The sequence below is a fragment of the Somniosus microcephalus genome, chromosome 22 (assembly GCF_052327205.1).
Source record: "Somniosus microcephalus isolate GS21.2 chromosome 22, FLI_Smic_1.0, whole genome shotgun sequence".
Lineage (NCBI taxonomy): Eukaryota > Metazoa > Chordata > Chondrichthyes > Squaliformes > Somniosidae > Somniosus > Somniosus microcephalus.
Window position 1 is genome coordinate 51384559 of NC_141008.1, and position 15653 is coordinate 51400211.

The window sequence follows — 15653 nt, forward strand, 5'->3', positions numbered from 1 at the left end:
CCCACCTAGTCGACAAAGCTTTTGGCCACCCTGTCTAATATCTCCTCCTTTGGTTCAGCTGATCACACACCTCTGCAGCACTTAGGGATGTTTTCAATGTTAAAGGTGCTGTATAAATGCAAGTGGTTTGTGTATAAGAGGACAATACACAAACTTGTAAATTTTACCCTCCCAAATAAACTGGTCTTTTGCTGTATTTGTTCATTTTTTTAAAAATTTGCATGAAGAGGGAAAGGAAGTATTTTCAGTGCAGAGTATTTCCCACCCCCCCCCCCCCACATTAGGTCAAAAAAGAGAAGTTCCAAAACTTTCAAGTGGTAAGGAAAGTCCTTACTTTAAAATTGATAACTAGCACCCTCTCCACAGACATGAACAGCTGATCCTTTAGGTCATGCGAGTACTGCAAGCATTCCAGTGGAACTGGGGACAAAGACAAGTGAAAGATACGAATAGGTGTTATGGCTGCCTTTGGGGAAATAACTTGCATCGCCACTGAAACAGCAGCACTTCACTCTGGCATGAAGAATCCCATCCCACCCCATTCAAATAGTGTTACTCAGCCAGTCCCGCAGGGAAGCACAGGGCACAGATTAAACCAACTAGTGGAGAAAGAGAGGCTAAGTTTTATTTTGTGCAAGACCAAGATTTATTTGGGCAGTGAAGGAAAGGAAGAGAGAATATGCAAGAGACATGAAACGCTCAGAAAATACAACCCCTGTCCCAGTAATGTTCACCTTTACTGGTGCCAATTCATGTCATTTAGCCCAAATTCCAACATGTAATCTCTGCATTCTACAACTGTTAGCAGAGATTGCCCCATCATTACTTTGTCTTTTTTTAAAATCTCAAACGCATAGCATTGTAGCCACATTAAAAGAAAGGAAATCATGTTAATTCTTGAGATTATGCACCATCCATTGCTGTGCTTGTAGAGATATTTGTATCTTGATTCAGAGAGAACCAGTTAACTTCTAAAGCCAGCCAAAATACCTTGCATCCCTCAAACTAACTTTGCTGCTGCAATAATTCCATTAGAAGCACTCATTAAGTTCCTTACTATTATTAAAATATACACACCGTCTGCTGCACATTGTATCCTCTGCACTCAAATTTGCAGCCAGCTCACCTCAAAACTATTCCTCTGCACATTGATGTCACAGGACTATGGATCACCATGGGACTCAGCCACATTTAAATGATCTGAATAGCTCTCATGATGGCTCAATGTGCAAATCTACTTATGACATGGTGCATCATAAGTTGCCCTTACATTACAGGAGTACAAAACAGGATACATCTGCCTCTGTTGGATGCACTCCATAGTGTAAACACCACAGGTTAAAGAAATGCCAAATTTAGGAGTCAACCATGGGTGAGTTGGTAGCACTCTCGCCTCTGAATCAGAAGGTCGGGGTCAAGTCCCACTCCAGTGAGCACATAATCTAGGCTGACACTCCAGTGCAATGCTGAGGGAGTGCTGCATTGTCAGAGGTGTTGTCTTTCACACAACTGAGGCCCTGTCTGCCTGTTCGGGTGGATGCAAAATCTCCCATGGCACTATTTGAAGATAAAGGGAGGGCTCCGGTGTTCTAATCAACACCAGCACAAACAGGTCAACTGGTCATTCATCTCAATGCCATTTATGAGACCTTGCTGCCGCATTTAACTACAAAACAGTGACTACACTTCAAAAGTAATTCATTGACTGTAGTGCTTTTGGGATGTATAGTGTTGTGGAACATGCAAGTTCTTTCTCATGAGAAGGCCACCAGTTTCAGTAATGTTAAACACAGAGCCAGTCCTCCCATTCTTTGGGTCTCCATAGTAACAACTGAGCCCAGAACATCGCAAGACCAGTTCCGACACAGGTGGTGAAATCATGAATGTGTCTCAAAACAGGATGTAATGTTCAAATTCAAAGAGAAAGCACCTGCATACAGGCTAGGTTAGATCCCTGCTCTGTGCCAAGTGAGCTAATCTCAGCCACTGCAGCAATAGAGGTATTACAATTGGTCTTGGTGCCTCCAAGTGGAAAAAACAAAACAGGGTTCCCATTACACAACACTAACCAGCAACCATATGGAAAGTGCATGTGTTGACACGAGGTGGGCGAGGACAGAATCGGGCTTGGCTATGATGCTCCCAGTATCAAACAGTTTATCAATAGTCACTGCCTAAGCTCATAGCGTACAGGAGCTGCAAACAACTGCATACCCAAGCCCCAGCAAATGGCACCAAATTCAAAGAGAGTTTTTTTTTGGGGGGGGGGGGGGGGGGTGGGGGGGAAATGGGAGTTTAATCAAAGTACATTACACTAAGTTTCCCCAATGGGCCAGCAAGTAACAGCCATATGAATCAAGATCTTTCTAATGAGGGGGCATAATTGGCCTCGGCATCCAAGGCCTGGGGGGGCAGGGAAGGCAATAACAAGGATTCTCATTCTGGATTGCTAAACAATAACCCTGAAGCATACACAAGCACATCGGCAGAGAATAGGATTAGATAGAGGCCAGGCCTTAAGATCAAGGATAATAACCATACACAGTAAATCCCAAAGACAGAATGGCAGGTCTGAAAAGACAGGCATCAGTTTATTTTGTTCCAAATTCTGTATGCGCACTCTATCATTGTTTTGTTAACGGAAAAGAAAGTCGAAGGGGAGCACTATTTTTCCAAGTAACTCAACCCACTTTATACTGAATTCCCCCCCCCCCCAATTCAATTTCTTTTTAAACCAGAACAGAGACCTGCCTGGTTAGATCTTCTCACTACTGGGCAGCAGTCCCATGGATCCCAGAGTGGCTCCACTGAAACCAAGAGGAGGAGGCAGGGGAGGAGGAGGAGGGGGGGGGGGGGGGGGGGGGGGGGGGGGAGAAAGAAAGAGAAGGGGTCGCCCACAACCTCGGACTAGCCAGAGAGCCAATGCAGTGCTGCCAACCCCAGGAACCCAAGCCACTGGCTGGATATGCACCCAGTTAGTAGCTAGGTTTTCCTGGACTTGAGTGGCTCTAGATCAGCTTCCAAGTCTGAAATCAATTGTTTTCAATGGAGTCACTCCAAGATATTTCATCAGTGACATCACAGAGCAGCCCAACCACAAGATCAGATCTGGCAAGTCTCTGGTCAGAAAGTATGTGCATCCATGGATTTATTTATAGCAAGCTGTATTCCTCCTAAAGAATATAGCATTGTTATGCCATAGAGAAAAGCACAGCAATATCGTGAAGCATGACGTTCTTCACAGATTTCATTCCAAAAGTGAGTCTCAAACTGATACTACTGAAAGATCAATTACTGAAAGACTACTCTTCAGTTAACAAGACAGCATACAATGTAGAACAGCCAGGTAGAATGGTGGACAAGCACTCATCTCCGCTTAAGACGCTGCTCCCCTAATGGCCTATTGGGCAAAGTCACCACCTCAATGTGGTGCTAAACGATACAGATCAGAACGTTAAATTCTTGGTCTGTGTTGATATCAGCCAAGACACTGCTAAAAATTGGACTTGGTGATACTGGACTAGGAAGGGGGGGGGGGGGAAAAAGTCATGATTTGCACTCTTGATTGCCATCTATTAACCCTTCCAGGAAATTCTACGAGTGTTAAGATAGGGTTGGGCTTGGCTGTGATGTCCCCCCCCAGACTGCCAGCCTTCACCGTCTACATGTAGGTGAAGAATGGATACTTGGGTGAAATAACAAAAGGGTACCAGCATCCAAGAGTTGTGGAATCATAAAATAGTACAGCACAGAGGCGACCATTCGGCCCACTGAGTCTGCACCGGCAGTGCCATTAGGAAAAGAAAATTAACAAAGGGGAGCAAACATTACAATAACATATTTTTATTTTTAAAAACTGGCTGTAACACTACACAACCATAAATCTTGAAAACAAGACTGTTCTAAACATCTACTCTAGATTAAATAACTAGTTATTACTATTCTAAAATATACTGGCACTTCGGGAAACAATCTTTCTCCAAGCGAACAGTAGATCTTCAAAATATTATTCATTGATTTAGTCAGGACCTTGCGGCAAACCAATACAGGAAATAAAAACAAAAGCACCCACATCCCAACCAGAAGATCACAGGTTCAAGGGTCAGTTTAACTGCTTGCTTGAATCTGCCTTCTGCATTTGGTAATATTTTTCCACCAAACTGCAAGATGAAACACTAAACTGAGGAAATGTTCTCATATGTTTTGGGGGGGGGGGGGGGGGGGGGGGGGGGGGGGGAAAGAGGTGAGAAGAACAGAACAGGAGGAAGAACTAATTTTGTTCTCACTCCATTTGATCATATCTCTTGCCAGACACGAACAAAAACTACAGCAGTCATGAAGTCTGCAGCTCAGATTATTCGTGCTATCTCAGTTAGAGGAAGAGTCACAGCAATGAGAGTTCCTCAAAAGGATTTGAAATGGGGGGGGGTGGGGGGGGGGGGCAGAAAAGAATGAAAATGGGATAAATTAAAAGCCAATTATACTTTTCTGGCTCAAACTGTACTGGTCACTTTCCACCGTAGCACTTGCTCCTAAAAATCTGAAATAGGGTGAAGTCCATTTTATTTTCCATGTTACATTTTCAAATTTTTACAACTCACCCACATTTTCCACTTAAAAAAATAAATAAAACGCTAAATAGCAGCAACACATGTAACTGTAATGAGTGTAACTATAATCATTTTTAGACGACAGCTGGGCAGCCATATTAAGAATCTGAGGTTTAAAAAAAAACTTTTTAAAAAATGTTAAAGATCATTTAAGACTCCCATATGACCAAAAGGACCAAAAGAAATGGCTCTGAAACTTTCCATTTCACCACCCCCTTCCCTTATATTCAATCAATGTGAATAAAAGCAAACATACGATATGTGCAAGTTTTGTTAGCTTGGAGGAATGCACTGGCCAAATTTGTTCGATAGCAATCAACAAGCTTGCTTTCCAAATTAATTTTTTTTTTTTTTTTTAAAATATAAAACTGTTATGCATTTCTGCTGCCTTGCTCAAGAAAAAGGTGCCTGAAACATACACCTTCCAGGCTTCCACCCAATACATTTAGAAATATAATCCAAGTAAAGTGACCTTTGACAACTTCCTTTCACTTTGTGAATTAAAAAAAGATTTTCCATTCCACAGAAAAAAAAAGTTACACTCCCAGGGAAACAACCCCTCCGACACTGCATTAAAACTCTGAGGCACTTGAGTTTTTCCTCTCCTCAGCCGATTGGAGTTCTCATTTTGAAACTGGTTGCTTATTTCTTTTTATTTTGCATTTCTCTGGGGTTTTCAAACACACTTCCCCTTTACGACGCAGTTACTTACTCTCTTCGCCTCCGGGGGGGAGCAAAAAAATAGACTGCATTTTATATGCAGTCCTTCATTATAATCATCAATTACATTTTTTTTAAAAACTTAAAACGTCTGAGATAAAATGACAGCATTGGAGCCGAGCGTAGTTCTGATGTTTTTAAACGATATTTCACTCCCCATCTCCAGTTTCAATTGTTAAAATACCGTTTCGATTTTGACTGGAAAATGGCAACTAAAATGACCACAGATTAAAAAAGATCATATATATATATATTTTTTTATAAAGTACAAAGCAGATATAGATTCGTATTTTTTTTTTTTTAAAAAGCGGCCTGCATTAAAAACTGACATGGCAAGAAGAAAAATAAGAGGCAAAGTAGCCTTTTATTTAAGGGTAGTTAGGAGTTTAGACGTTTTGCCTAAATTTTTTAAAATTTACAAACACTTCACCCTCTCAGATTTACTGGAATTTTCACCTCAAGACATTTACAAAAATACGTGTGCAAGTTACACATTTAATAAAAACAAATAAAAAAAAGGAAAGTGAATTTATTTTATTTTTAAAAAGTGGAAGTTTTAAAAAAAAATTAGTGTTGCTTGGATCTGGTTTGGAATTCTTCTGATTGTTTTGGAAATATAGCTATTTTATAAATGAGATGATAGGTATTTTTAAACACCCCCCCCTCCTCCTCACTCACACTCTCTCGCCACTACGCCTGAGTGAAAAGGCCGCGGTTTGAAAATGGCTGCGCGACGGCCGCTTCAATCACTCACCAGAGAGAAGAGATTGGAATAGCAATCCTCCAAACTCGCCCCGTTCGCCACCCAGCAGCCGGACGAACTCATCATCACGATCCCTGCATCGTCGACGAAGATTTAACACGCACTTCGAAAAAAAATACACACAGAGAAAAAAAAAGTCCTCCCCACAGGAAAATTCCCTCAAATATTTTCTCCACATGAAAGCTGAGGTGTTTTAATTTAGTTGTCCTTTGGTTGCTTTTTTTTTCTCTTCTTTTAATTTCCCCCCTCCTCCTCCTCTCAGAGAGAGGAACGAGGTGAAGGCATCGGTCTCCTCGCTTCCATTCCCTTCCCTCCCACCCCCCCCTGCTTCCTCGCCTCTCCTCCGGCGGCTCGGGTTTGCGTTCAGTCCCTTTCCTTTAATGGGAGCCTCAGTCCCGGACTTAATGGCGGAGGCCCGTCACGTGACTGGGCCCGGCGGCCGCGCTCGCCGTCCGCCGCCACTGGGGGCGCCACGGAGCTGCGGGCCCAAATACACGCGCGCACTTCACTCCTCCCGCCACGGGGGGCGCGATGGAGCTGCGGAAAAAATACAGGCGCGCACTTCCCTCCTCCCGCCACTGGGGGCGCGATGGAGCAAATACACGCACACTTTCCTCCTCCCGCCACTGGGGGCGCGATGGAGCTGGTCAAATACACGCACACTTCCCTCCTCCCGCCACTGGGGGCGCGATGGAGCGCAGGCCAAACACATGTACTTCTTGCCCGCGGCCACTTGGGGCGCTGAACCAAGGCAGGGGCAAATACAAACTCAAGTCATACAGTGTATTCATTTTTAATTATTTTCTTTAAATTGCTGTCTCCCACTTTAATAACGGAATTCCTGCATTGGAGTTCAGATACTTCCTCCCTTCAGAACTCAACTTTACCCACATTGCATTCACACACGCCAGATAAATCCACTGTGTAAAGTGCTTTGAAATGTTTCCAGGTGATAACTCCTTGTGTAAATACAAGAATATCTTTCTAACTCAAGAGCCGCTGACAGTAGGAATATGTTGGGAGAGATACAAGATTTACACAAATTGCAAATCCATTAAGCAGATCAGGTTATAATTAAACCAAAAAAACCTGTTAATCAGATCTGCAACTATTAATGCATTTAAAGGGTTTTTTTATAAAACAGCCCAATTTTATGTGTTAAAGAAATTAATTATTTTACAGCCTGACTCGCATAATTCTCCAATATTTTCCCAAACAGTGACACCACCATTTTTCTAATTTCTTCCAATTTACTTCATAATTCTTCACCTTTTAAATGTACTTAACCTTCAGGAGGCATTTCTTTTATTTAAAAATAGATTTTTTGGGTGGAGGGAGAGAAGAGAAGAACTTTTGTTATTTGTCACAATGACACACTGTCAATGTGACATATAAACATGGTATGCATTTGTAAACTAGTTCTTCAATGACATGGCCCAAAAGTGATGGCATGGCCCAAAAGTGTTTGTAAACAATGAGGAAAAGGTTGTGTGCCAAGGATCTCATGCAAACATTGACACACTGCACGGAACCCCTTGCAAATACTGACTAGCTTCAAGGAAACTCCTATCCCAGCTTTAAAAAGACAGCATTAGTTAAGCAAAGGAAAAGTGCTATTACAGAGTCTGGGCGGCGCAGACACGATGGGCCGAAGGGCCTCTTTCTGTGCTGTAAAACTCTATGACTCTAGAACATTATTTCTCTATAAGTAAAAATGTTAAATCAACAAATATAGAAAAAAAACACATGTAGAGTGAAGAATTCTTGAGATACTGCACTCCCCATGGGCTACCCAAGAGAAATCTGATGAGCTCACAGACTCCTAATTCCCTGGGGTCCAAAGACCCAGTCAGAAAGCCTACACTTTAAATTCACAGTCAACAATTTGTTACCGTTTGCAATTTACACATAATTTTAAAAAAAAGTTACAACACTTTATGTACTGCCGGCTGGCTAAACATCAGTACAGACAATATAATCTAGATGAAAAAGTAATAAACTTCATAAGGACATAGGGCACAAAGAAATTGGATCCTGTAACAATAATGATTGAGTTTTTATTTGCAGCTATGGATTACCAATAAAAAAAGGACTGTTCGGTATTATATAGAGGATGAACAGTGGGAAACTGAAATGTACATGAAAAGAGAGATTGCAGCACAAATATCATTCTTGCAGCCATTGTCCCATCATAAAGTAATTAGAGGTAGGGAGCGGGGCACTTAAAAAGCAGAGTCAAGTTCAGATGGAAGGGGAAAAACCTCCAAACAGTTAAATTTGCACTGACATTTTTAAAACTCACACAAGCCATCAAAAGTGGTTAGTGAAAAAACAAAATAAGGCAATTGAGATTTTTTATCTCTTACTACCTTTAAACATATCATAAATAATTGATTTTTAAAAGTCACAGCAGCAGTTATCTTGTTAATACACAAGCTGATAGATAGTAGCAACAGTTTTAATGATTAATTCATAACTAGAAAGTTAATTGGTTTCTTTCTATTTACAATGACAAGAGTGCTACACTAAATTAGAAGGATCATGCCAAGAGAAGTTGGCTAATTATTGTATGGAGCTTCATTATTCAAGCATGACTCGCATCAAACAAAATTATGTTTGAAATGTATATTAAAACTAATCTCAGCTGGGGTGGCAGTGGGAATGCTACAATTGGCTTCAGCGCCCCTGGGGCTAGGGAGAAGAATAAACATGTGATCCCTGCTCCTTATTATCCAGTAATTACTGTGCAAAGTGCACTTGTGGGATCATCAGAAAAGGACAGGATCAGGCTCAGCTATGATGGCCCCCTGGTGACAATCGCTGTTCAGGCTCACCTGAAATAATTAGCCTTCGGGAGAGGAGGGGAGTGGATAAAATTGGTGACAAAAAAAAGTAAAGATGCTATTTGATTTCAGGATTCCCATCACAGTGGAGTTTCATGCTTTAAGATTACTTCAGATGGGATATGGTTCATGCACTGTCAAAGAGATGCTTAAAGGCAAGAAGTAGATTTAAAATTAGGCTGAACATTCTCTCCTCTCCTCAAATTGTAAGCCACCAGCATGGAAAACCTAAAATACAGGAATAATGGAAGCTCTGCTTACCCACAATCCCCAACATTCAGAAAGTCCTCTATATCAGAATTGAAAGGAAACTGTCAAAGGAATGACATAAAATTTTACACTTCTGATGGTGGGAATTAGAGAGAAAAGATGGGCATGTTAAATACGGATCCTGTGAAAAGCTAAAATGACTAGTGCTCTACCAATGTGCCCACAGTGAGCCTGCAATCTTGAATTCAGGCAGAAAGTGGAGCACAATCTGTGGAGCAGTTTCACTCCACAGTGGAATATTGAACTCCTGTCAATGTGACTGATAGATATTAAAGACACAGCCAAGATTGCTCAGGGAAGAAAACAACATTTGTTTTTGTTTCTACCAAGAACCAGAGCCATAATCTGGGTTCAGTATATAAATCTGCAAGTGTGGTTTTTGTAGGGTTACCAAACATGCATTTTAGACCAGACAATCTGTGCTGTTCACACATTTCTAAATAGAAAAATGGACACTAGAAGTCTTTTTATCCCCAAATAAAAAACCAATTTTTCCTACTGCTTCTATTTTTTTTAATGATATGGAGACACGGAGGTTAAGGTTTTCAAAAAAGAAAAATCATCAGCAGAAAATTAACTTTCTGCCACCTCCCCCCCGCCCCCAATAAGGACATAAGAAATAGGAGCAGGAGTCGGCCATTCAGCCCCTCGAGCCTGCTCCGCCATTCAATATGATCATGGCTGATCTAGCCTTGGCCTCAACTCCACTTTCCTGCTCCTGTAGCGCAAATATCTGTCTATCTCCACCTTGAATATGTTCACTGACTCAGCCTCCACAGCTCTCTGGGGTACAGATTTCCAAAGATTCACGGCCCTCAGAAGAAATTCCTGCTCATCTCCATTATAAATGGGTGACCTCTTATTCTGAAACTGTGCCCCCTAGTTCTAGACTCCCCCACGAGGGGAAACATCCTGGATACATGGATGTAGCTGGCATTAAGTGGAGGAAGAGGTAGAATTTTTATTTGGCTTCTGTTTAAAATGGCACTGGCTTGAAGCCTATCCTTGCAGTGCAAGTCATTAAAATTGGCACCAATTTGGCATGTACAATTCAGCTCCATCCCAATTGCGAAAGCAATTCAATATTAACCAATACAACTTCTGCTGACAGAGATAAGGCATTGTATTCATATTTTCTGAATGTCTGCCCACTTTTCCGTTATCTCTGGTTCTGTTTTTGCGGTGTCTTTTAGCTTTCCCAACTTTTACTGCATCTTCCTGTTTCAGTCAGTGTCCAGTAAATGAACATTACATAGGGTTACATAGGATATACAGCACAGAAACAGGCCATTGGCCCAACCAGTCCATGCTGGCGTTTATGCTCCACTCGAGCCTCCTCCCGTCTTTCCTCATCTAAATCTCCTCCCGTCTTTCCTCATCTAAATCTATCAATGAAACCCTCTACTCCCTTCTCCCTCATATGCTTGTCCAGTCTCCCCTTAAATGCATCTATACTATTCGCTTCAACCACTCCCTGTGGTAGCGAGTTCCACATTCTCACCACTCTTTGGGTAAAGAAGTTTCTTTTGAATTCCCTATTGGATTTCTTGGTGACTATCTTATATTGATGGCCTCTAGTTTTGCTCTTCCCCACAAGTGGAAACATTCTCTCAGTATCCACTCTATCAAAACCTTTCCTAAATTTAAAGACCTCTATTAAGTCACCCCTCAGCCTTCTTCCCACCCCCCAAGAGAAAAGAGACCCAGCCTGTTCATCCTTTCCTGATATGTATACCCTCACATTTCTGGTATCATCCTTGTAAATCTTCTCTGCACCTTTTCCAGTGCCTCTATATCCTTTTTATAATATGGTGACCAGAACTGTACGCAGTACTCCAAGTGTGGTCTAACCAAGGTTCGATACAGGTTTTGCATAACTTCCCTACTTTTCAATTCTATCCCTCTAGAAATAAACCCGAGTTTGCTTTTTTTTTGGCCTTGCTAACCTGTGGCACAACTTTTAGTGATTTGTGTATTTGTACTCTGTGATCCCTTTGTTCCTCTACCCCACCTAGACTCGCACCCTCCAAGTGATAATGACCTCCCTATTCTTCCTACCAAAATGTAACACCTCACATTTATCTGTGTTGCACTTTATTTGCCAATTATTTGCCCATTCTGCAAGTTTATTAATGTCCTCCTGCAATTTGTTGCAGTCCTCTTCAGTATTGACTATCCCCCCCAATTTGGTATCATCTGCAAAATTAGAAATTGTGTTTTTGATTCCAATTCCAAAGTCTAAATTGTTAATGTAAATTGTGAACAGCAGTGGTCCCAGCACTGATCCTTGTGGAACACCACTACCCACCTTCTGCCACTGTGAATAACTACCCTTAACTCCCACTCTCTGCTTTCTGTCTTGAAGTCAGCTAACAATCCATTCTACTACTTGTCCCCTGACTCCGCATTCTCGGACCTTATTCATCAGTCTATTATGGGGTACCTTATCGAGGGCCATTTTGAAAATCTAGATAAATTACATCTACTGCATTACCATTGTCTACTCCCTCTATTACCTCTTCAAAAAATTAAATAAGTTTGGTCAAGCAAGATTTTCCCTTTTGAAATCCATGTTGACTATTCATTATTATACTTGTTTAGATGTTCTTCTATTTTCTCCTTTAGTAGGGATTCCATTATTTTTCCCACCACCAATGTTAAGCTGACTGGTCTATAATTCCCTGAACATGTTCTTTCCCCCTTCTTAATATTGGTATTACGTTAGCTATCTGCTAGTCCACTGGCACTATACCTTTTTCTAATGAATTATTAAATATGTGTAGTAATGCCTCTGCTATCTCTTCCCTCGATTCTTTTAAAATGCAGGGATGCAATCCATCCGGACCAGGGGTTTTATCCTCCGAGTTTGATTAGTTTATTTAATATATCCCCTTTTAAAAAAATAATTAAATGGACTTATCTCATTACTCATCTCATCATCCAATGTCATGGCCACCTGTTCTATCTCCCTGGTAAATATCAAAGCAAAATAATGATTTAATATTTCTGCCTTCTCCCTATTATTATGTGGTATTGTCCTGGCAATGCCTTAATGGCCCTATTCCCATCCCAACTTTTTTTTTATTAAGAACAAAGATGACAGGTATAAGGAGAATAGAAAATTTGCATTTTACAGTAAAATGCAAAAGAAAGACAACAGCTCTTCTGTTTAAATCAAAATGGGCAGCTGTATTACAGAAGTTTGCACTCCAACCTTTCTTTTTCCACCCTCCCAACACCTCTCCCGCATCACTCTCGAAGACATACACCTGTAGCATTCCAATATAATGCCCAAATAGCCATTCTTTTCTTGTGAGCCTCAACAGCAAGTGTCAGCAGCCACTCCACTGTGATATTCATAACAAATGACCCCAATTCAAACTTCATTCAATATCTACTCTCACACCTTCAAGCAGGCGTCACTGGATAGTAATCAGAACACTAGCTGGTTTATTCTCTCACTCAGCCAAGGATTCTCACTTAGAACATAAGAATTAGGAGCAGGAGTCGGTCATTTGGCCCTTCGGGCCTGCTCAGTCATTCAATAAGATCATGGCTGATCTTCTAACTCATCTCCACTTTCCTGCACTATCACCATATCCCTTGATACCCTTAATATTCAAAAATCTAGCGATCTCTGTTTTGAATATACTCAATGACTGAGCTTCCACAGCCCTCTGGGGTAGAGAATTCCAAAGATTCACCGCCCTCAGAAGAAATTTCTCCTCATCTCAGTCCTAAATGGCCGACCCCTTATTCTGAGACTGTGACCCCTGGTTCTAGGCTCCCCAGCCAGGGGAAACATCCTCCCTGCATCTACCCTGTCAAGCCCTGTAAGAATTTTGTATGTTTCAATAAGATCACCTCTCATTTTTCTAAACTCCAGAGAATATAGGCCTAGTCTACTCAATCTCTCCTCATAGGATAATGTCCCCCTCTGGTGAACCTTTGTTGCACTCCCTCTATGGCAAGTATATCCTTCCTTAGGTAAAGAGACCAAAACTGTACACAATACTCTAGGTGTGGTCTCACCAGGGCCCTATATAATTGCAGGAAGATGTCTTTACTCTTATACTCAAATCCTCTTGTAATAAAGGCCAACATACCATTTGCTTTCCAAATTGCTTGCTGTACCTGCATGTTAACTTTCAGTAATTCGTGTACAAGGACGCCCAGGTCCCTCTGAACACCAACATTTCCCAATCTCTCACCATTTAAAAAATACTCTGCTTTTCACTTATACTACTTCCTCACTTGTATTTATGAAAGTAATTTTCGCTTCAGTTTTACCTCCCTTTTCTCCTCTTTAGTTCCGACCGCACATCACTTCCCTGTTGACTGGTAGTTAACCTGTCCCAATGTCATTCTATAAACATCCTGCGGCTAATGACGCTCCTGCTTCCCTTTACAGAACCCAAAGGGCTCAGACAAGATAAGAAACTCATGTAAAATTTGTTCACAACCCATTAGCTACTTAATTGTAAAAGTCATTAGTATGTCTCTACTCCAGACCTATACCAGTTGTTGTTGATTCCCTCCGTTTTCGTCATCCCTATAAAAGGGCCAAGTGTCTGACCTACAACAGTTCTGATGAAGGGCACCCACCCAAATCCTTAACCCATCTTTTCTTTCAGATGCTGTGGCATCAGTTTAGGAACAGGAGGCAGCCATTCAGCACCTTGAGCCTGCTCAGTCAGTCATTCAATCATTTGATCATTGCTGAATTGTACCTCAACTCCATTTACCCACCTTAGCTCCACATCCCTTCCACATCCCTTATCTAGCAAAAATCTATCGGTCTTGAACGCTCCAATTGTCCCAGCATTCACAGCCTTTTGGGGGGGGAGAAGAATTCCAGATTTCTACTACCCGTGTGGAAAAAGTGCTTCCTGATTTCCTTCTGAAAATGGCCAATTTTAAAATCGTGTCCCCTCGTTCTTGATTTTCCACCAGAATAAATGGTTTCCTTGTATCTACCCTATCGAATCCTTTTAACATATTAAACACCTTGATCAGATCACCCCTCAATCTTCTATACTCAAGGAAATACAAGCCCAGCTATGATGGAGATTCTCAGTTTTCCTCTTTACCTCAAACTCGTGTATAAGGATACTGAAGACACAAACGAACAGGACACCTCTCCAATGCAGCACATTTGATCTTTCTTTTGTATTTTTAAACCTGTTAAATATAAAGAGTGATCTGAAATGTTTTAAGCAGGCTAAAAACTCAAGCACTTGCCCATACCGCTTTTCAAAGCAACAAATTTATACTAAAAATGAAATCAGGATTTTTAAAAAAAACATTGGTTATGACCAAACTAAAAGCCAAATCAGCCTTAAGGCCCACCATTCACAAATGAAGAGTCTGAGGAATGTGACCATGAAGAGACCCAGTCCCAGATTTTGTGAAAAATCTGATCTAGATAATCCATTAACAGATCTACATCAAAGGATCTATTGAGGTTAATGCTCTTGCATGTGATTCAACAGCGAGATGTAACTATTCCTAATATTGTTGCTTGCTCATTGCCACCATTTAATTCAGATTCCAGGAGACCTCCTTCCATTAGCCGGATCCTGGTGGTTACATTATTTATTCAGGTTCTGTATCCCAACTGCTTACTCGTAGATCCAGGAGAAACCAGATCCACACAAGACTGCTGCCAAGATAAGGTAACCAGATTTAGCAGAACACGCGTCAGGAGCCAGCTCACAAGTCTTAATTAAATGGCACCAATATGAAAAGAAGGTTTATAGCTGATTGGAGACCAGTTTCCAAAATGGCAATCCTGACAATGTTAAGGAGAGGTTGGATCAATGAGGCTGACTTTTGGAAAAGAAATATAAAATTTAAACATTATTGATTGTTCATGCAGGTCAAAATTTCAAGAATTCCACCACCCCCTCTGCAAAAGGCAATAACGCTCATCAGTTCCACTCACTTCCCAGTGCAGCTACGCAAGAACATTTAGCAGCAGTTTTATTTATGGGGCAGAGCTCCTTAAAAAAGTTATAAGGAAATAAAAGATAAATAAAATCAAAAATATAAGCTCCCTAGGGGCTCAGTTGTTAAGCTGCATGTAATGAGCAACATAGAGCAGAAACTTCCCCGGGCTTTTCCCTTGTCTAGACAGAGTTATGGCATTTCAGATGGTGCAGCAACAACAGCAGCTCAGGGCTCCTGGATTTGGAAGAGGAAAAGAGCTGGTACAGGCACGACAGGCCGAATGGCCTCCTTCTGTGCGGTAAAATTCTAAGTCAATCACATGACAGGAAAGCAGTAAAATAATTGGCAGAAGAACTAGAGGGGAAATTAGGACAAATTAGAAATGACAGCACAAACAGGCCATGCGGACCAACTTTGCCAGTGTTTATGCTACACAAGTCTCCTCCCATCCGACTACTTCTAATCCCATCAGCATATCCTGCTATTCCTTTATCCCTC

The 15653-nt window shown here is 41.3% G+C and overlaps 1 protein-coding gene across 2 annotated transcripts in view; it reads right to left on the reverse strand.

Annotated features, from left to right (window-relative positions):
• The window catches only part of med13a (mediator complex subunit 13a), a 140196-nt gene extending 133675 nt beyond the window's left edge, over positions 1-6521 (reverse strand). For both annotated transcript variants that reach the window (XR_015073247.1, XM_085964700.1), the window contains exon 1: positions 6085-6521. Coding sequence is in view for 1 of the 2 variants with exons in the window: in XM_085964700.1 (XP_085820826.1) it covers positions 6085-6159 (75 nt within the window). In the remaining variant the exon portion in view is untranslated. The remainder of the gene's footprint in view (positions 1-6084) is intronic.
• Between the last annotated feature and the right edge of the window lie 9132 nt (positions 6522-15653).